This window comes from Pelodiscus sinensis, chromosome 8 (assembly GCF_052426305.1).
Source record: "Pelodiscus sinensis isolate ZL-2025 chromosome 8, ASM5242630v1, whole genome shotgun sequence".
Lineage (NCBI taxonomy): Eukaryota > Metazoa > Chordata > Testudines > Trionychidae > Pelodiscus > Pelodiscus sinensis.
The window spans coordinates 72,325,158-72,350,983 of NC_143059.1; the positions used below are offsets into that span (position 1 = coordinate 72,325,158).

The 25,826-nt window shown below is 60.4% G+C and overlaps 1 protein-coding gene across 2 annotated transcripts in view; it reads left to right on the plus strand.

Annotated features, from left to right (window-relative positions):
• The window catches only part of SEMA4G (semaphorin 4G), an 80,681-nt gene that overhangs the window by 44,123 nt on the left and 10,732 nt on the right, over positions 1-25,826 (plus strand). For both annotated transcript variants that reach the window (XM_075935592.2, XM_075935593.2), the window contains exons 2-8: positions 6,394-6,638; positions 18,527-18,675; positions 21,706-21,768; positions 21,945-22,043; positions 22,839-22,932; positions 23,285-23,398; positions 24,767-24,930. In XM_075935592.2, coding sequence (XP_075791707.2) covers positions 6,518-6,638; positions 18,527-18,675; positions 21,706-21,768; positions 21,945-22,043; positions 22,839-22,932; positions 23,285-23,398; positions 24,767-24,930 — 804 coding nt within the window. In that variant the 5' untranslated portion in view covers positions 6,394-6,517. The remainder of the gene's footprint in view (positions 1-6,393; positions 6,639-18,526; positions 18,676-21,705; positions 21,769-21,944; positions 22,044-22,838; positions 22,933-23,284; positions 23,399-24,766; positions 24,931-25,826) is intronic.

The window sequence follows — 25,826 nt, forward strand, 5'->3', positions numbered from 1 at the left end:
GTGTGCATTTGTCTGTGTGTGTGTGTGTGTGTGTGTGCATTTGTCTGTATCCCTGTGTGTGTGTGTGTGTGTGTGCATTTGCCTGTATCCCTGTGTGTGTGTGTGTGTGTGTGTGCATTTGTCTGTATCCCTGTGTGTGTGTGTGTGTGTGTGCGCGCATTTGCCTGTATCCCTGTGTGTGTGTGTGTGTGCGCGCATTTGCCTGTATCCCTGTGTGTGTGTGTGTGTGTGTGTGCATTTGCCTGTATCCCTGTGTGTGTGTGTGTGTGCATTTGCCTGTATCCCTGTGTGTGTGTGTGTGCATTTGCCTGTATCCCTGTGTGTATGCGTGTGTGCGCATTTGTCTGTGTGTGTGTGCATTTGCTTGTATCTCTGTGTGTGTGTGTGCATGTGTGTGCATTTGCTTGTATCCCTGTGTGTGTGTGTGTGCGCATTTGCCTGTATCCCTGTGTGTGTGTGTGTGCATTTGCCTGTATCCCTGTGTGTGTGTGTGTGCATTTGCCTGTATCCCTGTGTGTATGCGTGTGTGCGCATTTGTCTGTGTGTGTGTGTGTGTGCATTTGCTTGTATCCCTGTGTGTGTGTGTGTGCATGTGTGTGCATTTGCTTGTATCCCTCTGTGTGTGTGTGTGTGTGTGTGTGTGTGTGTGTGTGTGTGTGTGTGTGTGACAGAGAGCCGAGCGGATGCGATTCCAGTCAGCGCCACGCTTTCCCCTCGCAGTGAATCCGTCCGGCCGCCCAGCCACGGGGCTACAGTCAGAATCCACAATGCAGCAGGTGCACCTGGCCCCTGGAAAGGGGTTGCCCCTCGGCCCCCCCCCACAGACAGGCTGTGCCCCGGGGGGCTCAGACCTTGGGCTGTGCTGACTGGTCATTTCCCGGGGCTTCCCCTGGCCGGCGCTTGTCTCTCTCGGGTTGGAAGCGGAGAGCAGCCAGGACTGGTGTTTCGGGGGGCGGCACGGTGCCTGGCCCAGCGGGGCCGTGATCCAGGATCGGGCCCCTCGGTGTTAGCGCTCTAGGGATTATCATGACTCCCTCCTGCAGCATCAGGGTGCCCGGCAAGGAATTATTCCCTCCCGGGGCCCCGCCCGCAGAGCGCCTTGGTGTCCTCCGGGCGCTCCCTCTGCGCGGCCTCGTCCGTGCACCGTGGCCGGGGCGTGAGCCCCTGTTAGGCAGAGGAGGCCATTTTGTGTGCGAGGAACCTTACAGGGGAGGGCATCCTGGGTGGAACAAAATGGCGTCCTCTGCCCACGAGGGATTGCAGCGACCCCATCCGGAGGGCACGACCCCCAGCTGGGGAACGGCTGCTGGAGCACCAGTCATCAGAGAACACAAGCACATCAGAGCGGCCAGACGGGGTCAGACCAACCAGGGTCCTGTCTGCCCACAGTGGCCAACGCCAGGTGCCCCCAGAGGGAGGAACAGAACCGGGGATCATCCAGCAATCCCTCTCCTGTCGCCCATTCCCAGCCTCTGCCAGGGCTATCCCTACCCAGCCCAGCTACTGGCTATTGCTGCACCTATCCTCCAGGAGATTTTTAGCTCTTTTTTCAACCCTGTGAAAGTCCTGGCCTTCACGACATCCTCTGGCGAGGAGTTCCACAGGTTGACTGTGCAGAAATACTTCCTTGTGTTTGTTTCAAACCTGCTGTCTGTTAATTTCATATGATGACCCCTAGTTGGTGTGTTATAGGAAGGAGTAAATACTCTTCTTTATTCACTTTCTCCGCATCAGCCAGGATTTTATAGACCTCGGTGGTATCCTCCCTTAGTCTCCTCTTTTCTAAGTGGAAAAGTCCCGGTCTTATTAATCTCTCCTCAAATGGTGGCTGTTCCAAACCCTCATCGTTTCTCTTGCCCTTTTCTGGGAAGCGCAGGGGTCTCCGTGTGTGCTGGACCGTGGGGACTGTCCAACGGAGAAGATGAAGGATGGTGGCTAATTGCAGTGCCCCAGGGCAGTCAGTGGCCGAGTTGGGGATGGATCCCAAGAATTCGACTCCAAATACCATCTGTTGACAGAACCTAATGCCTGGCTCTCCCCACGTGCAGCCAGGATGCGTCCCTTGTGGCTTCCCAGGAGGCGGGATCGGTCTGTCCTCACGTCCTGCCCAGGCTGCACCCGGCCAGGCGCTCTGTCTCCTCCGCGCTCCTTCCCAGAGCCAGCTGCACATGGCGCGTCACGCGTCCGGGCCTAACGCCGCATGCCCCGCTGCTGGCATGACGGCTGCGTTGTAAGGGACAGGTGTGGGAACACCCCCCTCCCCGGTCGCATGCACACGTGTGCGCGCGCACACACTTGGGTTTGGAATGGTGCGAGTCAGAGAACACACACACACACACACACACACACACACACATGGATTTGGAAAGGTACTGGTTAGATCTCACACAGACACACACACTTGGATTTGGAAAGGTCCTGGTCAGAGATCACTCGCACACACACGCACACACGGATTTGGAAAGGTCCTGGTCAGAGATCACTCGCATGCACACACACACACACACACACACACACACACACACACACACAGACACACACACGGGGATTTGGAAAGGTGCTGGTCAGAGATCACTCGCACGCGCACACACACACACACACACACACAGACAGACACACACACGGGGATTTGGAAAGGTGCTGGTCAGAGATCACTCGCACGCGCACACACACACACACACACACACACACACACGGATTTGGAAAGGTGCTGGTCAGATCTCTCTCTCTCTCTCTCTCTCTCTCACACACACACACACACGGATTTGGAAAGGTGCTGGTCAGATCTCTCTCTCTCTCTCACACACACACACACACACGCACACACGGGGATTTGGAAAGGTGCGGCGCAGAGATTAGCCGGTGGAGGTTCAGGGTTGAGTCCCGCATGAGCAGTGAGAAATGGGCCGTCTCGGAGCCAGGCCTGTGCCGTGACCGGTAAAACGGACGTGCTCTTCCTTCGCTGTGGCTCATTACCGTGACCGAGTCACCGCAGGGCTGAGCTCAGTGGAAGCTCTGGCTGCGTGGATCCTCGGGCCGAGCCGGCCTTGCTCCGAAGTGCCCCAGTGACCGCGCCGGGGGGGGGGGCGCCTGGCCGGCTCACTCGGACCCGGGGGGGAGCACGGAGCTGGCAGGGAGTGGAGGCGCCAGTGTTGGTGAAAGAAAGGAAGAGAGCTGAGCGGTCCTGGCGGGCTCTGGGTGGCTCTCCGGCGTGGAGCCAGGGAGAGGGCTCCGGAAATCTCCAGGCTCTGTTCCTCTCTCTGCCCACCCCCTCCTGTTGTGAAAAACCCTGTGTGCAGTGGCTCAGCCTCCTGCACCGCTCGACCCCCTCGGGGGCCTACAGCCGGCGGCTCTGAGCTCCCTGCCCTTCCTAAGCGAAGCGGGTTCAGGGCCCGTCAGCGAGAAGCCAGGGGCCAGGCGACCAGCTCTGGGCTGGTGGGGGGGTTTCCTGCAGCAGGGGGCGCTGTCTTTCCGGGGGGAAGCAACCCACAGCCCTGGTACCCTGCGGGTTCCTCCCAGCTGCCTGGCCCCTGCTCCCCATCTCTGCCCAGTCACTCCCCCTCTGGCGTGTCGAAGGGGCCTCGCTCTCCCTTGGGCTGTTTCGGGTTGATAAGGGCACCGCCGTGCTACTTCCTTCCTTTCCCGCGGCTGGGGCAGCGTCTGGAGAGGCTGGAGGCCTGGCACACAGCCGAGCCCCCTTGGGGTCGCTAGCTGCCCGCCAGCCCTTTCTCCCCACACGCTTCCCGCCGGGGCAGGCGCCCCGATAGTCCGGACTGGAAGAAAACCGGCGGCAGGTCCTGGAGGGGACCGGGAAGCCGACACCTCGCCCGTCTCTGCTGCCATGTGAGCAGGAATTCGCACCTTTCCCTGGGCTGGCTAGAAAACGACGCAGCCCGGGGGAAGGTGGGACGACTTTGGCTGGCGGTTTGCCCCTCTGTCCTTAGCAAGTCGTGGCGCCTGGCTTGGCTGAACGGCCGCCGCTGTCTGGAACTGGCGGCGCGGGTCACGAAGCCGAGGCGGCGCGCCGTGAGCTCCCTTGCTGCAGGCAGCCGGGCGTGCAACCTGCTGTCTTGAAAATGAGCAAAATTTGTCCCGGTCACCTGGCCTCATGGTACACAGACAAAGTTGGGGGCAGAGCAGCAGGGGACGGCCTGTCCGGTCACCGCCCAAGACTCTTGGTCTCTGCCTCCAATTCCATATAGAGATCGATAAGACAGAAAATAGCATCATGCCTCCCTAAAAGTCCATGGTATGCCCACCGCTTGTCCCTGAAGTGTCCGTACGCCCGCCCCACCGCTCCCCCCCAGATACAATGCGCGCCGGCGGTGACAACATGAGCTGGCCGTTACAACGCGAGGTGGCAGTGACAATGCACAGATCTAGTCACCCCATCTCCACGAAGCTGCATTTGAATTGGAAAAGGTTCAGAGAAGGGCGACAGCAAAGTGTTGGGGAGTGGAACGGCTCCCGTCTGGGGAAATGAAGAAAGCCTGGGACTTTTCCGCTTGGAAAAGAGGCCGAACGGGGATACGGCTGACGGCGATACGCTCGTGACTGGCGCGGAGAAACGAGCGGATAAGGACGTATCATTTACCCCTTCCCGTGGAGCACAGACCAGGGCTCAGCCCATGACATGAGCACGCGACGGGTTCAAAACAAAGTTCTGCTCCAACTTCGGAGATGCTGTGAGGCCAAAACTGTATCAGGGCTCAAAAAAGAGCTAGAGAAAAGTTCCTGCAGGGTAGGTCTGTCAATGACTGTTAGCCAGGCTGGGTAGAATCTGGCATTGGCCACTGGGCAGACAGGACACTGGCTTGGATGGACCGCTGGGCGGACCCAGTCTGACGATTGTCTTTTGTCCCTGTATCACTGGGGATCAGTGTCCCCCGTTCCCCGACTCCGGCATGTCTGAATGCCTCCCCAGCAGTGACAAATAGCTCCTGCAATTGTCTCTTCCCTCCCAGCCTGCGGAAGCGGTGGTCTGTTCCCAGGGTCGCCTGTGTGGGCTGAGCGAGTGGGTAGCGCATGGAGAACACGCCCGGGGGCGTTAACTCTAAGGAGCATGGGAGGTTTTAGACTGGGAGGCCTCTGGTCATTCCTGTCTCTTGCAGAATTGTCCAGTCCCCGGCCCATTCTGCCTGCTGCCTTTCCCCCGCTGGCTGGTGGTGTTGTTCATGTAGCTCTGAGCTCTCTTAGGAGACCACAGGGGAGGAGGATGTGCCAGTCTCTCTGGGAGCCATGGCTAATGGCACAGAACCGGGATAGAGAGACCTTAAACTGAAATCTACATTAGTTGCACCTGGCAGATGGGTAAAATGCAATACACCAGAGGGGCACCTCCCCCTATTGCAATTTGAAGACTTGAATTCAGTAAAGATCCTCAGCGTTGATACAGCCAAAGGCTGATAATCCATGCTTTGCATGTTGTAAAAACCCAGCTCCATGATCGTGACCTCATGCAGCAGGGAGTTCCACAGATTGTCCACCTTTTGGGTTTTTTGGTGGCACGTCCGGCTTTAATTTGGCCCTAGATCATTTTGTTCTTTCAGGAGGGGTCGGTTGGCACAACAGGACATAAAAAACTAGCCTGAAATATTGGCCCTAGAGGCCCAATCTGTTCCTTAGGACTCCGGGCTGGACACAGAATGCAAACAGAGACTCTGGGGATGGCTAAAACTCCCACTTCTTTTTAAATTATGTTTACGGCCTCGATAATTGAAACCGAAGTGCTCGGGTTGCAAGGTGTAAAAAAATGCAGAGAATTCACTGCAGTGTTACACAGGGTGGGCTTTTTAGATCTTCGGGTCTTGCACACACAAAACATCTGGGGGAGCAGGGATAAATCAGTTTATTTCCACACAGCCTCTCCCAGAAATAGCTGCTCCCCAAACCTTTCCGACGTTGTCTTGGTGAGGCAGATAGAATGAGTAACGGAGCTGTTCCAATTTCTCCAGTACGTGGGCCCCGGCTGGCCTGTGGGAGAATGAAGTGACATCGATTGTGTTGTGTTTGGATTTAATGAGGCTAGCAGGCTTCTGGGGTTTGCTGCAGCGCGGTTTCTGTTTTAATTTGTTTCCCAGAGACAGTGCATTTTTCTGAAGTTTAGCAAACGAACGCCGCTGCAAGAGAAGAGCCTATTAGAACAGAATCTGTAGGCAGAGGGAGTGAGGTGTAGTGGTTAGTGAATGGGGATGCTCGGAACTCCTGGGTTTCTGTACCTACCTCTGCCCCTGACTCATTCTGTCTTGGAATAAATTGCATCCCCCTGTGCCTCAGTTTCCCCATCTCTCGGTAGGCGATGATACTTCCCTGTCTCCCAGGGAACTTAATATTTTGGGAAGGGCGTTGAGATCCTCAGATGTTCTGCCCCTCAGCTTCTGCTCTGTATTTCAGGAGACCGATTGTGGTTTGCCGTGAGCCACGCAGGAACCAGAGGGACGCTGTCCAGTGAGCCAGGCCCCCGTCCGCAGGCACAGAGTTTCTTCGGCAGAGCAACGCCTGCCAGGCGCCCGAGGAGATGAGACGACCCATGGCCTGGTACCCGTGGGTCTTGTTCGTGGCCGCAACAGTGGGCTCCCCCTCTCGACGCTCCGCCATGGACTTGGACGCCACGCCCCGGACGACGGTCGCCTATCACGGTAAAGCAGCTCGGATGTCACAAGGGGAGGGCCTGGCGGGTTGGTACAGCTGGACACCGGGTGCGTAATGGGTGTGTGAAGCCCTCCTGGCTCTGGGAAGGTGTCACGGTGGGAGTACGCCCCATCTCCAGGCAGCGTGGCCCAATGGGCACAGTCTGTAACACAGCCCTGGGGTGCAGGGCAACCCTGCCCACTAGTTAGAGTCAGTGACGCAGTCCTCAGTTCAGGGCGGTACAGCCTAATAGCTAGAGTCATGGGTTTGGGGGCCCAGATCCACCTGACTCCACCGGGCCCCTACCCATGTCCCTGTTAGTGGCAGAGTGTTCTTCCACTCACTCAGCGGGGAATTCGGCCGCAGCTCACTGGGGTGGGAGATACCACCCGCGCACCCGCCCTGGGTCGCATCCTACCCGTGCTGGCGTTGGGGTGATCCCGGCAGTTACCAGGTCCTCAGGCTTCTCCGCGCTGGTTCTGCCAGGTCTGGAGGCTCCATGCAGTCTCCCGGGTCTCCAGTTCCTGTCGTCTGGGCTTCTGCTGGGCCCCCCTCTGGAGCTCCTCTAGTACGTCCTTCCTCTCCGGCGTCCAGCCTGGACTGAGCTGAGCTGCTCCTTTTTATACTGCCCTGGCCCTTGGAGCATGCCCAGTGCGGCTAGGGGGCGGGACTTCCTCTGCCCACAGGGCATTAAGCCCTCCTGGCCCAATGACACCTTGTCACGGAAGGGGAGGGCCACGGGCAGGAAGGCCCTTAGATGGGTGCTTAGTGACCACTGTGAGCACTAGACCGACCCCCCCGTCCGCCCCGGGGTGCACACGACGGATCGGATTGCCCGGGGCTGGTCGGCGCTGCACCTCGCTAGCGGTTCAGTGGCTCCCTAGAGATCAGGGCGGGAGATTGTGTGGGGAGATCCGCGGGCGGCCGCGGCAACAGCCGGCACGCAGCACGGTGTGTAACAGCCGGCACTCGGAGCTGTCTGCGTGCCTCCCCCGCTCTTGGATGGCTCTCCCTCCCCTCTCCTCCCCTTCTGTTTCTGCTCCCATGGGGGGGCCTGCTGGAAGAGCCACCGGCCTGCCCCGCACGCTGCCTGGCGGCTCGGCAGCCCCCGCACGTCCGCTTGCATCAGGGCCACGCTCGCCTGCTTCCCCTGAGGCCCAAGGACAGCCGGCCCAGAGGAGGGGAGAAATGCAAGGCTGTTCAGCGAGGCCGTTCCTGGCTGCTTCTGCTGAGCCCCCGGATGCTGGAGCTCCAGCTGCGTCACGCCGGCCTTCCCTAAGACAGCCCGCCCGGCCTCCTCCCCGGGGCTAGAAGGAGAATTTGTCTCCTCTCCAGAGGGGCCCAGCATGGGACCCACAATCCAACCCCATCGCCTGGTGGATGCTCAGATAGGTGGCCACAGATCCGCCACGGCTTGGCTTTCTCAGCCGGCCCGAGTTCTCCAGCCTCCCGCATCTTCCCCTGCCCGCGGCATGATTCCTGGTTGCAGGGGGGGACCGGAGAGGGAGTCTCGGGTCTGTGATTGACGGAGGGGCTGGCCTTTGCCCTGGGGACCGGCCTGGTGGCGTCTCCCCTGAGCAGCGGCTAATGACTTCCTGACAGTTTGGGTGGCTGAGCAATTAACTCGCGCTCGTGCAGGGTTTGCTGAAAGGCCAGTGGAGGGGGGAGAATTGAATCCTCAGGGAAAAATAAACCTTCGTGTAACTGCGGCAATTTCCCTGCGACCGCAAACGCGCCGGCTGCAGTGTCCCTGCAGGATGCGCCGGAGGAGCCAAGAGCTTGGGTAAAGCGTGGTGCTCGGCATGAGGAGATGGTGTCCCCTGAGCTCTGGGGGGTAACGAGAGTCCCAACTTCTTCACACATCTACCACTGCATGGCCTGGCTGCTTTGAAAACCAGGGAGCACCCGATAAACCGTTAGCCCCACAGTGGCCGCTGCCTGATGCATCAGAGGGAATGAACAGCGACCCAGCCCTGTCAAACCGTCCCAGCTGCTGGCCGTCAGAGGTTTAAGGACACTCCAGGACATGGGGTTGTGTCCCAGACCATCCTGCCTAATTACCATTAATCGAGCTACCTCCTGGAACTGATCTCATTCTGTTTGGAACCCAGTTTTAGCTTCACAACATCCCCTGGCAAGGAGTTCCACAGGTTGACGGGCTGCTGTGTTAACAAACATAAGGAAGTATTTTTTTAAACCGGTTGCACCTTAGCTTTACTGGGTGACCCCCAGTTTGTGTGCTGTTTCAAGGGGGTAAATAGCACTTCCTTATTTGCTCCACATCACCCATGTTTGTGTGGACCCGTCATGTCTCCCCTCAGTTGTCTCTTCTAAAACAAACAGACCGAGTTTCCTTATTCTCTCCTTATATGAAACTGTTTCATCCTCTTAATAATTTTTGTTGCCTTCTCTGGACTTCTAAAAATTCTCATATACCTTTGTTGAGATGGGGTGATCGGATCTGCATGTAGCATTCCAGATGCGGGTACCTTGGGGGTTTGTAGAGTGGTAATAGATATTTTCTGGTGTTTTGGGTTTTTACATTTTTTTTCCTGCCCTAATGGGTCCCAACATTCTGTTTGCGTTTTTGACGGCTGCTTCGTATCTGAGCGGCTGTTTTCAGAGATCTCTCCACAATGACTCCGAGATCTGTCTCTCGAGGGGTAACCGACAGACCCCGCCATTTTGAAAGTATTGGTGGGATGACTTTTTCCAGTGCGCGTTCCTTTGCATTTATCGACATTGAATTTCATCGGCTGTCTTAGGGCATGTCCACGCTGCAGCGTTATTTCGAAAGAGCGAAGTGCGCGTCTACACGGCAGGCCGTTCTTTCGGAATGATCTCGGGATGGCGGACTTCTTACTCCGACTTCTGTAACCCGCTTTTCACGAAGAGTAGGGCAGGGGTTCCCAACCTTTTTCCGTCCCCATACCCCCTTGGCTTTAAGTAAACCTTCCCAAACCCCCTATTCAATATGAAAGGAAATAAATTCTCGACTCTAGAATCCACAGCGTTTTTCACTCACACTGCTACTTTTAGAATATTTCAATTAGGACAATCTAGGTATTTATCAAATATTCCCCGTGCCCCCTTGACAAGCTTCTCGTACCCCCTGGGGCTACGCGTACCCCACATTGGGAACCCCTGGAGTAGGGGAAGTCGGGGGAAGAGCGCTCTTCCTTCGACTTGTTGTTGGGTAGACAGTGCCAAAGCCGAATGCAGGTACTTGGATGTCAGTGACGCAATTGACGTAGCTGAAGTTGCGTAGCTTAATTCCACTTTTGCCCTGCTGTGTAGACACGCCCTTGTAGCCAAGTTTTGTGGGATCCCTTCGTGGTACTGTTGCCAAAAAAGCAAATATGATTCGGGGAGGCATTCACAGGAGTGCGGTGAGCAAGACACGAGAAGTCATTCTTCCGCTCTGCTCTGTGCTGATTAGGCCTCAGCTGGAGTACTGTGTCCAGTTCTGGGCACCGCATTTCAGGAAAGATGTGGAGAAATTGGAGAAGGTCTGGAGTGGAGCAACAAGAATGATGAAAGGTCTCGAGAATATGAGCTGTGAGGGAAGGCTGAAGGAATTGGGCTTGTTTAGTTTAGGAAAGAGAAGATTAAGAGGGGACAGGAGAGCAGTTTTCAAGTATCTAAAAGGGTGTTACAAGGAGGAGGGAGAAAAATCGTTCTCCTTGGCCTCTGAGGACAGGACAAGGAGTAATGGGCTTAAAGTGCAGCAGGGGAGGTTTAGATTGGACATTAGGAAAAAATTCCTAACTGTCAGGGTGGTCAAATATTGGAATAAATTGCCAAGGGAGGTGGTGGAATCTCCCTCTTTGGAGATATTTAAGAACAGGTTAGATAGACATCTGTCAGGGATGGTGTAGACGGAGCTTGGTCCTGCCTTGAGGGCAGGGGGCTGGACTCGATGACCTCTCGAGGTCCCTTCCAGTCCTATGATTCTATGAAGTCACTGCGCCTCTCCGTGCCTCAGTTTCCCCCTCTCTGACATGGGCATAGTGCTCCCCTGCTCCTTTGAGCTACAAAGAGGGGAAGCTCCGTAAGAGCTACAAATTCCTGTGGTTAGACAGTCGCTCCTGTCAGCAAGGGGTTGAGCGGACAGGTGCGGGTGCATTCTGGGGGTTTGCCTCGCATCGGCCAGGGCCCCTGTTGTCCCAGCCGTCCCAGCTCTGCTGAGACCATGAGCCTCCCTCCATGGCTGCCCATCCACCCCGCCCTGCCCGTGAGGTTTGGGGAACCGGGACGTGCTGGTTATCCCTGGCTGCGGGGAAGATCTTTGTACCGGCCACATGCGCATTTCCTTCCCGAGGGCGAGGGGGCAGGGGCTGTGTGGGCTGCTACTGTTTAGTGCGGTGCCCAGCCGAGCTCAGGGCCCGGTGGGTCTGGAAAGACCCTTGATCAGACCATCCTTGAGACCTGTTGGCTTTTGGGGTACGCGGGACTGGACTCTAGCCGGAGGTCAGCTCCCTGACACCACCGGCCCGTTGGCCAGCCAAGCACCCTCCTCCGGGCCGGGACAGTGGGGCAGAAATGGGGAGGTTTGGCCCTGCTCCCCCTCCCTTGCTGCTTCACGAGCAGCGGAACAGGGCGGCGGGACGAACGGGGATGGTTAGCGCCCGTGATGTGCTGTGTCCCAGCGCCAGGGGCCTGCCATCCCCGGTCGGGCGCCCCTCCCATTTTGCAGTGGGGAGGGGAGCGCGTTGTGTGGGACGGTGAGAGTTGGAGAGAAGGTATTGCCTCCTGGCGCGTGTGTGTGTGTGTGTGTGTGTGTGTGTCTTCCCACACACCCTGTGTGCGCCTGGCGTGCACGCTTTGGGGGGGAAGAGGCAGCGGGAGGCGCTAAAATATTCCTCACGCTTCTTCCGAGCGCTCAGCGCATCAGGCGGCAAATCGGCCAGGCCTGCGGGTGCCTGTCCCTGCGTCAGGCGGAGGCCTGGGAACCGCGGGGGCCATGCAGAGGAACCCAATCTGCTCCCCTAACACGTGGGGGGGGGTGGCTCGCCCAGTCTCTGATGCAGGCCGCACAGCCAGGGGAGCCGTGTGGGGTGCGGCTGAGGCCACCTGCCCGTGCATGGCGCGGTTCCCTCTTTGGGACCCAGGACCCACTCCCCAAATGGGAGCGCGGCAGGGAGATGGTTCCACCTGGGCGTGGTGGCATTTCGGGGTAGGATCCTAGGGGGCAGCTTTGTCCTACTTGGCTGGGGCTTCCCCTTGCCCTGGCTGGATGCTGGCATAACCCAGGACTGGCTTTGAGTCCAGCAGGTGGAATCTGCATAATCTCTCGAAACCAGAGTCCCTGGAGGAAGGGGGAGAACGGCCAGCCCAGGGTCCTGTCTGCCCACAGTGCCCAGTGCCAGGTGCCCCAGAGGGAGTGAACAGAACCGGGAATCATCAAGGGATCCCTCTCATGTCGCCCATTCCCAGCTTCTGACAAACAGAACCTGGTCTTCACAACCTCCTGCGGCGAGGAGTTCCACAGGTTGGCTGTGTGTTGCCTGAAGAAATACTGCCTTCCGGGGGCACTTTCCCTGCCGGCGACTGCTCTACGTCTGGGGGAAACTGGGGAGGAGAGAACTCCAACCCCATGTTGGTTCCTTGCCTTGGGGTTTGCTCCCTAGTATGAGGGAGTGGGCACTTCCTTCCATGCCCTCTGCAGGGGAAGCCCCAGAGGTCTGGGTGGAGGGAACCGGGGCATCAGGCCAGAGCTCTGAGGCTGTTCCAGGAACCCCGTTGGTGCGGCCCACGGCACCGTGAGCAGCGCCAGGCGTCACCGGATCCTGCCCGGCTGCTGAGTGTGTTACCGGGCCGTGATGCCACCAGGCAGCCCCCCACCCTCTTCCTGGGCTGGCCTGGTCCAGACAGCTCGCTGGTGTCACAGGAGGGACCCCCTTCCAGGCTGTCTCCCGCGCCAAGGCGCATGGGCCGGGGAAATGCAGCGGGGGCTGATTGGGGCCCCTGGTCCGGAGGAGGCCGGGGAAACCCAGCACCAGAGAACCCGAGTGAGAGTTGAGCCAGGCTGCGGCAGATCTGGGACCGACCAGAATCTGGGTTACGGGGGAGGGGGGGGGCTGCAAGCGCCTGGAGCCCTGGCAGAGCAGCTGGCAGAAGGAGCGCGAGAAGGGAACAAGCCCCGGGCTTCCCTCGGGGCAGAGCGCGAGCCGCTTCCCTGGCAGGGCCGCCCACCTGCCTCTGGCTTTCCCCATGCGGCTGGGCTGGGCAGAGGGGCCCTTTCGGGGGCTGCAGGACGAGCAGGAGCTGAGGGCCGTGAGCAAGAGGCTCTGGGCCTGTGGATGTAGCTGGGTGGTCGGCAAGGGTGGGGGAGACAAGACTGGGTCTTGCTGCGTAGGGCTTGATGGGGAAGGGCGTGAGGTTCCATAAAGTGCCAGCTGGGCTGGTGCAGGGTGGGCGCCGGTCCGGGTGCCGGAGAGGGATGGGCGCCGGGCCGGGTGCCGGAGCGGGATGGGCGCCGGGCCGGGTGCCGGAGCGGGATGGGCGCCGGTCCGGGTGCCGGAGCGGGATGGGCGCTGGTCTGGGTGCCGGAGCGGGATGGGCGCCGGTCTGGGTACCGGAGCGGGATGGGCGCCGGGCCGGGTGCCGGAGCGGGATGGGCGCCGGTCCGGGTGCCGGAGCGGGATGGGCGCCGGGCCGGGTGCCGGAGCGGGATGGGCGCCGGCCCGGGTGCCGGAGTGGGACTGGTGATCTACCCAGCAGGTCAGGTGGAGTATGTGACTCTTCCCTTCCTTTCTCATTGATTCTCGAACCCAGCTCTCTGCGATGCCGCGCTGGTAATGCCCGCAGGTGCAGGTGCAGGTGCCCGCAGGGGCCTGTCTTGGAGCAGACGGACCCTCCTCCTAGTCCTAGCACCCGGTTCCGTCTGACCCTGCGGGGGGCCCTTCGCACCTCGGCCGGGAAACACATTGTACCCCTCCCTGAGGGGGACCGTTTCATCGTTCTCCAGCAGCCGGGGGCTCCGAGGCGGCCGGGGCGCTTTTGCCGTGTGGTTCGCTCTTAGGCCCGCCGCGGTTTGGGGGGCTGTGTCTGACGTCCCCGCCTGGTTACCAGCCGTCACATCGCCTCTGGTGCCGGCGGCCATCGCCCGCCTGCCGGGGTCTGTTCAGCTCCTGCACAGTCTTTCCCAGCGGTTTCCAGCCTGGTTCGCCGGGTTCCCCCTTTTCGGGAATCAAGCCAGGCTCTCATCTCGCCCCCCGGGTGGAGGGAGCGAGATCTCTCCCCCCGCCCCGGAACGGTGCCCATCCACAGCCGGGGTCATGCCTCCCCCACACACTCGCCCTCTGGCGGGCTGCCTTTTGGTCGCCTCCCAATCTCTCGATTAGCATTCGATCCGGCAGCAGCCCGGCCCCCGTTGTGGAGGACAGGAGACTCCGTCTGCATGTAGCCAGACTCACGAGGTGGGGGAGGGCATATCTCAAAGATGCGGGGACCAGGAGGTGACGGGGACCTAGCCGGACAGATACATTAGCATCTCCTTCCCGGAAGACACTTGTCCAGTCCCTTCCGGGGACCAGCAGTGGAGGCCCCAGGCACAGAGAAGCCAGGGGCAAAATTTGGGGGTGCGGCAGTCCCCGCTGCACCCCTCCTTCCCGCGTCCGGTCCCGTAAGGAGCCTTCAGAAACAGTCATGAGCGGGTCTGAGGCTGCAGCCTCCAGGCAAATCCAGCCAAGAACCCAGGCTGCTAGTGCAGGACGCACCTGGGAGGCGCGGGCAGGCCAGATCTCGGTCCGGGGCAGCCCCGTACGGCCAGCAGCCAGCGTCCGTCTGTCGGGCTGCAGCCTGGCTTGCGTCAGGCTGCTCGTTAGCAGAGAACGTGGTAACATGACAGTTCCTAAGGCATCCTGCCCTGCTCCTCTGGCCGTGCTCCGGCAGGATCCCCGGGGCCTTAGCAGTCCAGCCACCCAGTGTCCTGTCTGCCTGCAGTGGCCAAGAGCAGGTGCCGCAGGGGGAGTGAACAGAACAAGTTCTGTCGCCCGTTCCCAGCCTCTGACAGAGGCTAGGGGCACCATTCCTACGCCTTCTGGCCAACAGCCATTGATGGACCTAACCTCCATACATTTATCTAGGTCTTTTTGGAACCCTGTTAAAGTCCATGTCTTCACCACATCCTCTGGCAAGGAGTTCCACAGGTTGGCTGTGCGCTGACTGAAGAAAAAACTTCCTTTTGTTTATTTTAAACCTGCTATCTAATATTTTCATTTGGTGACCCCTAGTTCTTATGTTGACCAAGTAAATAATTTTTCCTTATTCGCTTTCTCCATATATGTCCTGATTTTATAGACTTCGATCATATTCTGCCCCCCAATCTCCTCTTTTCTAAAGTCCCAGGCTTTTTAATCTCTCTTCACATAGGATCCGTTCCAAACCCCTCCTCATTTTTGCTGCCCTTTTCTGGACCTTTGCCAATGCCAAGAGATCTTTTTTGGGATGAGGAGACTACCTCTGTGCGCAGTATTCGAGATGTGGGCATCCCATGCGTTTATACAGAGGCCATAAGACGTTCTCTGTCTTATTCTCTATCCCTTTCTTAATGAGTCCTCACATGCCGTTTGCTTTTTTCACTGCCGCTGCACACGGAGTGGTGGTTTTCGGAGAACTCTCCACAGTGACTCCAAGATCTCTCTCTTGAGTAGTTCCAGCTAAATCAGTCCCCATTGTTTACGTATAGACGAGATTGTCTTTTCCTCTGTCAGCTGTTTCTTTGTCCGTGCTGTTCCCTGTGCCCTGGTAGCCTGGCCTTGGATCCAGGGACCTCCCGGGACCTTCGGGGAGACACGGCCATCGCCCGGCGCTGAGTGAGGTCGCTGGCTCTGAAAACCAGCCAGAGACGCAGGCGCAGATGGCGGCCGAGATGCGGCTGGTTGGAAGTCACCTGGTTAATTGTAGCTCTTGGCCCAAGTTCCCTTCCCTCCGCGGCCGGAGCCCGCGGGGTCTCGTTTGGTTCCTGGCCGCTGCGGAGAGTCGCTCTGCTCTCCTGCGTCTCTGAGTTTGAAAGGCAGGGGCCTGCCGTCTGTTCCCGCTCCCCTTGGCCAGGGCAGGGCCAGATGGCTTGTGCTTTGCTGGGGCGGGGGGGCGGTCGGTCCTTTATTAACTCCGCTTTGTTCACAGCCCAGTTGTCTGGCCTGTCACACTGCCAGGTCCTTCGGGCGGCCGCTTGCGCTCCTCCGCTGTGCGCCGTCACGGGGAGTGCGTGTGCCGTCGGCCTGGCCAGTCATTTCATGGGCTGGAAGCTCGGCGGGGTAGACACCGTGTCTACCGCAGTGTCTGGACAGTGCCGTGCACAGCGGGGCCCCAGGCCAGATGTTGACCCCTGGATGCCACCATCGGGAGGGGAGAGAGACCGGAGGCTTGGGCACCGACTAGCTGGGTGCACGATTTGTTGCTGACCCATCGCGGCGGCCCAGCCAGGCCCCTAGCTAGGGACTGGCCGCGGATGGAGCCGAGGCGGGGAGATGAAAGCAGCAGATGCGTCCACTTGAGCGCACAAGGGAGCCAGGGGGGATTACATGGCTAAGGCAGAGATGCCGAATTTTATTTTTCCCAGCCGGCCCTCCTGCCCCACTGCTCCCCAAAGCCCCGCCCCTTCCCGGTCTGGCCCCGCCCTCACTCTGCCTCCTCCCACCCCCTCCTCCGAGAACCTCCCACCAGCTGCGGTTCTGGGGGATCACCGCTCCCCGCCCACATCAGACCCAGGCGCCTTGCTCTGGGCACCCACGAATTGGCCACGCACCCCTCTGCCGGGGGATGGAACGGACGGCGCTTTAAGAAGTGGCTTTTGCCTACTGCCGCTGTCAGGTTTCCATGCGTCCCTGCGTGCGGGTCCGGCTCCAACTCCTAGACACCAATCGTCCTCGCTGAGTTCCAGCCGTGCCCTGGACACAGACCCCAGCCGTCCTCTCCGGGGACTCCCTTTCTCCTTCCTGCGGCCTCATAAAGGGTGCGATTTGTCGTAGCAGGGCCCACGCCCCCTGAATCTCAACGAGGGATTTGAATGAGCGGAGAGCACTTTGCAACGGGCGTCGGAAAGCAATTAAGGCCTTTCGCTTTCCACGAGACCTTCCCCCTCGTTTATTTCCTTTGTCCCGCCTGCTCGTTAGCCGAGCTGTTGAAGGAGCACTGTCTGGGGTGCACGTCCCGAGGCCTTCACAAACATTGCTTAAGCCTCACCCTTTCGGCTTTCAAGTGAAAAGAGGCTTTTTTGTCAGTGGGAAAACCGGCCTTTTTAAAAACAAGGAGAGCCCCCAAAGGGACGCGCGTCGTATTGCCCGGTGGCGCGCTCCCTGCCGCTCGCTCCACTGTGACATGCCACAGATTAGCCCGTCTCCCGGGAGCAAGGCAGAGAGATTCCCGAGCCACGGTCTGGCTGGAAACGGGCCCCTCCTCGTGGCCACCAGCCCCGCTTTCCTGTCTCTAAACCCACACGATATTGCAAGCTCGGCCTGGGGCCGTCACCAGCCCGCGAGAGGGGAGAGTGAGGAAAGCTGGAAATTGCACCCAGGCCTCGCCCTGCAAGGAAGAGGCCCTAGTACGCTAGGCAGGGGGAGGCATTGCCTTCCCAAACCACCATCCTGGCTCCGCCCCTGACTCCGCCCCCATCCTGGCTCCGCCCCTGACTCCGCCCCCAGAACGCCTGCTCCCAGTGTTGCTGCCCCCAGTGCCCGCTCTCCCTGAGCTCCGGGTCTGGGAAGGCTGGGGCCGAGTGCCCTCCTCCCTCCCCATGCTGGGGCGGGGCCTGAGCAGAAGGGGCGGGGTTAGGGCCTTCCCCAGCCCTTCCTTCACCCACCGCCCTGGAGGCACCTGTTGAACTGACAGGCTGAACCCTCCTATTGCTGGCGCCGGGGGGCGGTTTCAGGCAGGCCAGAGGGGCTGAGCCGAACTCAGGGCGTGTCCACACTGCAGCCTTGCCCCAGGGTTGCTTCGTGGCCAGGGAGCCCACAGGGCTGGCTGCCATGGAACTAGCCGGCTTGCAGGTCTAGTAAAACCGGTGCCATTGTGCCGGGGGCGGGGGAAGGCCAGCGATCGCACGGCTGTGAAAGCACTCCGGGTGTCGTTACACCCGCAGAGCTACAGCCGTACAATCCCGGCCTTGTCTCCCTTCAGTCTGCTGTGCTGCGCGGGGGGTGGAGAGACGCAGACGACAGACCCCCCAGGCCCATCCCCTTCTGGGTAGGGGGGTTAAGAATTTCCTCGCTCTGCACTGTCAGATCCTGAATCCTTCGGCCCCCTTTCACCATCTTCCCGCAGCGCTCACACCGTAGGCCGGGCCCTGCTGCGCTCGGTGCTGCACACAACAGAACAGAGACAGGCCTGCCCCGGTGTGAAGGCCAAGACTGTAACGGGTCAGAAAAGAACTAGCTACGTTCCTGGAGGATGGGTCCATCCGTGTTCCCTGTCAGCTGGGCGCTCACCGCTCGGTTTCGTGTTCCTGCGGGTGGTGCGCATTTGCTCATGCCTCGGTGCACATAAAATTATTCCACACCCAAATGGAAAAAATGTGCAGTGGATGAAAACGATTAGACGGAACGTTGGTCCATCAGGGGCTGTTCGCCAGCGTGGGCAGGGGCAGCGCCCTCACCTGTGTTTGCCAGGTCTGGGAGGGGGTAGCAGGGGGTGATCGCTTGGTGATTGTCTATTCTCTTCCCTCCCTCTGGGGCTCCTGGCATTGGCCACTGTGGGCAGACAGGGCAGTGGGCTAGAGGGACCTTTGGTCCAGCCCCGTCTGGCCAGTCTGTTCTTGTGCCCCGAAGAGCTGGCAGACGGCGGTAGAGGACTTGCGTGGCAACTGGGCCTTCGTGTCGGGCCCATTCGCCCTCCGTGAGCGGAGCCAACTAGCCGAGTGGCCAGTCCTAACAGCCTGTGTTGTCCCCCCCAGAGCTGTCGGGCGCCCGGCGCTTCAGCGACCACGCCCTGAACTACACCACCCTGCTGCTGGAGGACGAGAGGGGCATCCTTTACGTGGGCGCCCGAGGGGCCATCTTCGCCTTGAACTCCAGCAACATAGCTGATGGCTCCCAGAGGAAGGTGAGCGACCCCCTGCCCGGTCCTGGCTCCCTTGGCGGCCACTGGAGTTCCTGAACGGCCAGCCATTTTTTGGGGTGCTGAGCCATCTTGGGACCAGACGGTCAGGAGATGTTGAGCATCAAGCATCTGTAGCTGGGTACCCCCAGCATCCGGTCACGTGAAATCTTGGCCACGGTGCCGTGTTGCCTCATCTGTTTAACAACATGTAGGGGTCAGATCTGTGTGGGAGAAGGGGAAGGTGGTGATACTTGTGTAGGCCCCGCCCTCAAAAATAAGCCCCGCCCACACACATAAGCCCCACCCGCGTGTCCCGCGTTTACGATCCCCCGGCTGACGGGAAGTGTCTCTGCACCAGCCTCCGCGGAGCTGCCCTCCCCTGCCCGGCGCCAGACCATCCGGTGGGGGGACTCCTGCCAGCAACGCCCCCTCTGCCAGCCCCACCGCTGCGGCAGGACAGTGTCGCTGGGGGGCCGAGGGGCGTTTCCTTTCCTGTCTGTGTCTCTCGGAGCCTTTCCCCACGAGGGGGGACTAGGATGTCTCCTCGGTGGCGGCAGCGTCCCCATTGCAGGATGGTTTTATTATGTACATTACGTTGTGCCAGGCGCTGCGCAGGGAGATGGACCGGCCCAGCCTCGGAGCACTCGGCAGCGGGCAGGATTCACCGGGGGGGCAGTAAAGGAGGGTTGTGACCCCGATTGCAGGGAGCAATTCAGTGACGCTCCCGGGACAGCAGAGAGAGGGTCTGACGGGGCCAATCACAGCCCCCCACGCCCTTAAAGTTTGGGTTGACGGGAGCAGCCTGCAGCTTTGGCGCGAGGTCCTGCGCTAGCAGACAATCCGGCACAGCACGGCTACCCTGCTCCCTGCCCTGCCTCGTCCCAGCCGCCTCCGCGGTGGGTTTGGGGGAACGCCAGTGGGCACTGCCCCTTTGGGGGGTGGCTTCTCCCGAGCGGTCACTGGGGGTTTAAGCTACTGCCGGATCAGTTCAGTGTCTTTATCGGTGATTTAGATAATGGCAGAAAGAGTCTGGACAAACTGGAGAAATGGTGCGAGGCAAATAGGATGAAATTCAACAAGGACAAATGCAAAGTGCCCTGCTTAAGAAGGAACAATCAGTTTCACACACACAGAATGGGCAAGTGATGGTCTAGGAAGGAATCCGGCACAAAGGGATCTGGGGGTCAGAGTGGACCACAAGATAAACATGAGTCCACAGTGCGACACTGTTGCCAAAAAAGCAAACCTGATTGTGGGCTGTATTAACAGGAGTGCGGTGAGCAAGACACGAGACGTCATTCTCCCGTTGTACTCTAAGCTGGTTAGGCCTCAGCTGGAGGATTGCGTCCAGTTCTGGGTACCACATTTCAGGAAAGATGTGGAGAAATTGGAGAGGGGCCAGAGAGGAGCAACGAAAATGAGGAAAGGTCTAGAGCACGTGAGCTGTGAGGGAAGGCTGAAGGAACTGGGCTTTTCTTTAGAAAAGAGAAGACTGAGAGGGGACATAACAATTTTCAGGTGTCTAAAAGGGTGTCACAGGGAGGAGGGAGAAAAATTGTTCTCCTTGGCCTCTGAGGACAGGACAAGAAGCAATGGGCTTAAACTGCAGCAGGACAGATTTAGGTCGGCCTTCAGAAAAACTTCCTGCCTGTCAGGGGGGTTAAAGACTGGAATAAATTGCCTGGGGGATTGTGGAATCTCCGCCTCTGGAGATATTTACGAGCAGGTTAGACAGACACCTGTCAGGGATGATCTATCAGGGATAGTTTAGATCAGGGCTGGGGAAACTTTTTTGGGACAGGTTGACCCACCCAAAAATCAGTCGGGGGGTTACACACAGAAAATGTGGCCCCCGACTGAGGAGGAGAAAGACTTTCCCCCCATTTCCCTCGCACGCCAGAGCCGGGGGGCCCAAGCGGGTAGATGCTGTGTGCTCCAGCCTTGTGGGAGGTGGGGGGGGGGGGGATGGAGGGTCAACACAGGCTCCCCAGTGCTGGGATAGAATCCCAGAGCTGGAAGAGACCTCAGGAGGTCAAGTCCAGCCCCCTGCCCAAGGCAGGACCAATCCCAACTAAATCAACCCGGCCAGGGCTGTGTCAAGCTGAGACTTAAACACCTCTAGGGATGGAGACTCCAGCCCCTTCCTCAGGAACCCAGCCCAGCGCTTCCCCGCCCGCCTAGGGAAAGAGTTTTTCCTAACGTCCAACCTAGACCCCCCCCATTGCAACTTGAGCCCATTGCTCCTTGTTCTGCGTCTGCCCCCACTGAGAACAGCCTCTCTCCAGCCTCTTTGGAACCCCCCTGCAGGGAGTTGCAGGCTGCTCCCAAATCTCCCCTCACTCTTCTCTTCTGCAGACTAAACAAGCCCCAATCCCCCAGCCTCTCCTCACAGGTCATGTGCTCCAGCCCCCGAATCATTTTGGTCGCCCTCCGCTGGACCCTCTCCAATGCGTCCACATCCTGTCTGCAGTGGGGGGCCCAGAACTGGACACAACACTCCAGATGTGGCCTCCCCAGAGCCGAATTAAGGGGGAATCATCACATCTCTGGATCTGCTGGCAACGCTCCTCCTAATTCACCCCAATGTGCCTCTAGCCTTCTTGGCTACAAGGGCGCCCTGGATCCAGGCAAGCTGGGGCCCACATGCGGCCCCTGGGCCTTAACTTCCCCAGCCCTGGTCTGGATGGTGGCTGGTCGTGCCGTGAGAGCAGGGGACTGGACTCGATGACCCCAGGACAAAGCGAACTCGTCGGTCCTGCCCCTTGGCTTTACGTGGGGAAGGGGATGTCCGATGCCCTGGGAAGGCCTTTTCCGGCTCCGGCTGCTCTGCGGCCCCCGGCCTGGGATTAATACAGCCAGGCCCTTGCGTCGTCAAGAAGCGCGGAAGCCAGATGGGCCCGGGCGTGGGGCTGGGCTTGCCAGCGGCCTCGCTGGCTTGGTGGAGGCCGGGTGCCGTGGCTGTGGGCCGTGGTGGGGCAGCCCTGGCCTCTGCAGCCAGGCGGCGCCACGTCACGGCCCCTTTTGCCTTCGCAGATCCAGTGGGAAGTGTCTCCCGAGAAGCAGGCCGACTGCCTGCAGAAGGGCAGAAACAACAAGGTACGGGCAGCAGCTCCAGGGGGTGGGGGCGGCGGCGGCAGTGGCTCCGGGCAGGGCGGGGGGGGAGAGGGCAGGGGCGGCTGCTCCAGGGGGGACGGGGGGGGGAGAGGGCAGGGGCGTCAGCTCCGGGGGGCAGGGGCGGGCCCCCACGTGATGCTCGTTCTTCCTCTCCGCAGACCGAATGCTTCAATCACGTCCGGCTGCTGCAGCGGCTGAACAGCACCCACCTGTACGCCTGCGGCACCCACGCCTTCCACCCGCTCTGCGCGCCCATCGTGAGTGCCGGCCCGGGGCGGCGGGGAGGGGAGGGGCGGCCTGGCTGCGTTTGCGAGGGAGATGGCAGGGTGGGCGCACGGCCCCGGCACGTGGCTCGTGTAGAACCGTGAAGACGTGCAGAACCGTTTTCTGGAAACGTAAAAGGGGAAACGAGAGACGCGGTGGCATCAGGGGCTTTACGCGTTCCCCTTGCAGCGTCCACACCCCAACTCCCCCCGCCCTGCCCCGCCCTGCCCCACTACGTGGCTGGCAAGGAACGTGGCTGGAACGTGGCGGCATCGGAGCCAAAGTCTGCCCACCCGGTCCCCCGTGTAGGAGCGAACAACTCCCTCCTGGGCTTTCCGTTCCTTGCCGTGGCCCCTCTGGGCTCTGGGGGCGACTCTCTGGGCCATTCTCATGGCCACAGGTGTCGGGGTCACAGCACCGAGGGGGTCTGAAGCAGATACAAAGAGGCAGGACACTTGTGAAGTTCCCTTCCGAAGGGCCTGGCGTCAGACAGTGGCTATGGGGGAGGCGTGTGAGTTGGCTCAGCTTGGCGAACGCTTGGAAGAGCCGAGCCGGGGTAGCTGCCGAATTCCACCGATTTGCCCGCCCCAGCAGGACTGAGGCAGGTCCCGGTGTGCTGGCTTCCTGCGGGGCATGCCCTGAGCAGGCAGCGTGGGCAGGGCGGGTGGCGCGAGCCCGTGGTCCGGGGGGAGCTAACGGGTGACGGAGCCCTGTGTGCCCGGACGGTCTGCTCCTGGTGCGGCTTCCGCGCTTCCTGCCTGATCCGCCTCCCTGCCCTCTCCCCGCAGGACGCCGACCGGTTCATGCTGCCGGCCCTCTTGGAAGAGGGCAAGGAGAAGTGCCCGTACGACCCCGCCCGTGGCTACACCGGCCTCATCGTCGGTAAGTGGGTCCCGGCCCCACCCAATCTCTGGGGCTAGCGCGCGTCTCCCCACCTCTTCACAGCCAAGACCCTGGGGCCCACCTGCCCCCAGCATGCCTGTCCCTTCTGCCCCCCGGCGGGCTATCCGCGAGGGTCCAGCCAGGCTCTGATGCGATCAGGGCTGGGGAGCAGCGTTCCTGGGCACCGCTGTCCCCAGGCTGCTCAGCCCAGTCCAGACCACGCAGGGGTCCTCGGGGTGGGTCCAGGCAGGGCATGTGGCTTTTCTAGCACCGGGGCTAAGTGACGGGGATGGAGGTCGGGCGGGGCTACGCAACTGCTTGACCCTGACCTGTCCTTCCTGCCCCGGCCCAGACGGCGGGTTGTACACGGCCACACGGTACGAGTTCCGCAGCCTGCCGGACATCAGGCGCAACCTGCACCAGCGGCCCCTGAAGACCGAAGAGTCCCCTGTGCACTGGCTAAACGGTGAGATCCTGCCCCCCCCGGGGTCTGACCCTCCCCCTCACTGGTGGTGCTTGGTCCCAGCTCTGTGCGCCCCCCAACGCTGCTTCTCCCCCGGGCTGGGCCTGCCCTCCTTGGGCAGAATAACACTCAAGGTGGTACAGGGTTGTGCGAGTCGGTCCCACCACAGCCGGGTCTGCAGAGCGTCCTGGCATCTGTACTGGGATCAGAGCCTTGTAGGTTTCAGTGCACCTGCCACTGGGGCCTTGTAGGTTTCAGTGCAGCCGGCACCGGGGCCTTGTAGGTTTCAGTGCAGCCGGCACCGGGGCCTTGTAGGTTTCAGTGCAGCCGGCACCGGGGCCTTGTAGGTTTCAGTGCAGCCGGCACCGGGGCCTTGTAGGTTTCAGTGCAGCCGGCACTGGGGCCTTGTAGGTTTCAGTGCAGCTGGCACCGGGGCCTTGTAGGTTTCAGTGCAGCTCACACCACCTAACACCCACCCCCTTGGTAGCGGCACAGTGCAGTGTGCTCAGGGGTGACGCAGCCCTCATCACGCCCCATTTGGCCTGGGTGGCAGCCACACATAGGACGGGTGGTTCCCATGAGCTCTGCAGGACCTCACCCTGCTCCGGCTTGGCTGGCAGGCGACCTTGGCTGTGGGGCGAAAACCCACATAGCTTGGTGGGGCTGCAAAGCATTTGCCTGAACCTGGCCAGCAATGTTCCCTGTTAATTAGATCCATCCCTGTGCGGAATACATTTTATTATGTGCACCGAGACGTGCAGATGTGCACCACCCATGGAAACCCACGCTGCCAGAAGTGGCTGCTCTGCCAGTCCTCTGGGCGGCATTTGAATCTCTCCTGGGCAGCTGCCCAAGCACCCAGCTGACAGGGAACCCTGCTGGCTGGCCACAAGCAGCCGAAAGGGCATCGCTCTTTGCACCTTCCCCCGTGCTGCGGGAATCGTGGACCAGCAGTGGGCACAGGTGCCAGCTGGAGAGCGCAGGGCAGCTGGGGAGGATGTTGTGAGATGAAAGCGAGGAGCTCAAAGCTCTTGTCAGGCCCTGCTGTAATCCCGGAGGCACAGGGGTGGGCAGCAGTGTCCCCCCCGTACGCCGTGCAAGCCGCTGAGGAGAGATTCCGGTGCTGCCCAGCAGATTAGCAGCATGCCTACAGCTGGGCTTTGTTCCTACGGGTGGTGCACTTTTGCATACGCCTCGGTGCACATAAAATTATTCCACACAGGGATGGGAAAAGTGAGAGGGAGCACTGCCGGGTGGTATCAGCCGGCCTTATTGGTAAGCGGAGGCCCCCAAAGGGGACACAGAGCCGGGTACACAGATCCTGCTGCGGCGGGGCGTATCTGACACAGCTGCGCCCGGTGCTGTTCGCAGATGCGGAGTTTGTGGCCTCCGTGCTGGTCCGGGAGAGCGTGCACAGCCCCGTGGGGGACGACGACAAGATCTACTACTTCTTCATGGAGCGGGCGGGCGAGGAGAGAACCTCCTTCGACAAGAGCCAGGTGGCCCGGGTCGCTAGCGTGGCTCGGGTGTGCAAGGTGCGGAGACGCTGCCGGATCTGGGGCCTGTTCAGGGGGGGGCGCGTGGATGAGATGACCCCTTTCTGGCCTGAGACTGCCTTGCAGAGGCCTTGCTGCTACCCCCGCCACGGGAGCTAGCCCTGAGTCACTGCTGGGGAAACTGAGGCACGGAGCGATGACATGATTCTCCCCACGGTCGCAGGGCTGGGATCAGAGCTGAGATCGCTCGGCCGGGTCGGAGCTGGGGGCCTGCCCCGTAGATTGCATGGCTTGCACTGCGTTTGCCGGTGTGGGGCTGCCCATCCCTTTGAGGGACTCCCCTGTTTCTAGGTGCGGAGGGAGGGAATCCCGGCTCTGAACCGGCTTCTGCTGCCTCGCTTCCCTCGCGCCTGGCAGGGCCTGTTCCTCAGCCCGGATCTGGATTCGGCCCAAGGTGGCTGAGAGCAGAGTTCCCTGTAATCTGAGCGCTTGGGCGGCCGCCCAGGAGAGATTCAGGAGCCGCCCAGCTGATGGGCACAGCGCCCCCAGCCGGCAGCGTGTGCTTTGGAGTGAAAGGGAGGGCAGGAACGTGGCGGTGATTTGGGAAAACCCCTAAACAGGGCTCCGAAACGTAGACCCCGAGTAGAAGCCCCGCCCCATGGCAGTTGGGCAGCGTCCTTTCCTGCTCAGGTTCTTACATCCAGCAATTGGAACGGCCCCTTCCCATGCCCGGCCCGTCTCCGTACCCCACACACAGTCGCTCCCTTGGGCAGGGCAGGCCCAGAGGGGCAGCCGCAGAGTTCACCCCCCAGCCTGGGTTGGGGGAGCTAACGAGGTATCTAACTCCCTCTGCTGGCCACTCACATCCACCTGCTCACTGCTCTCCGCCACTGCCCTGCTGGCCACACGTGGCACCTCTCTGCTGCTGCCCTGCT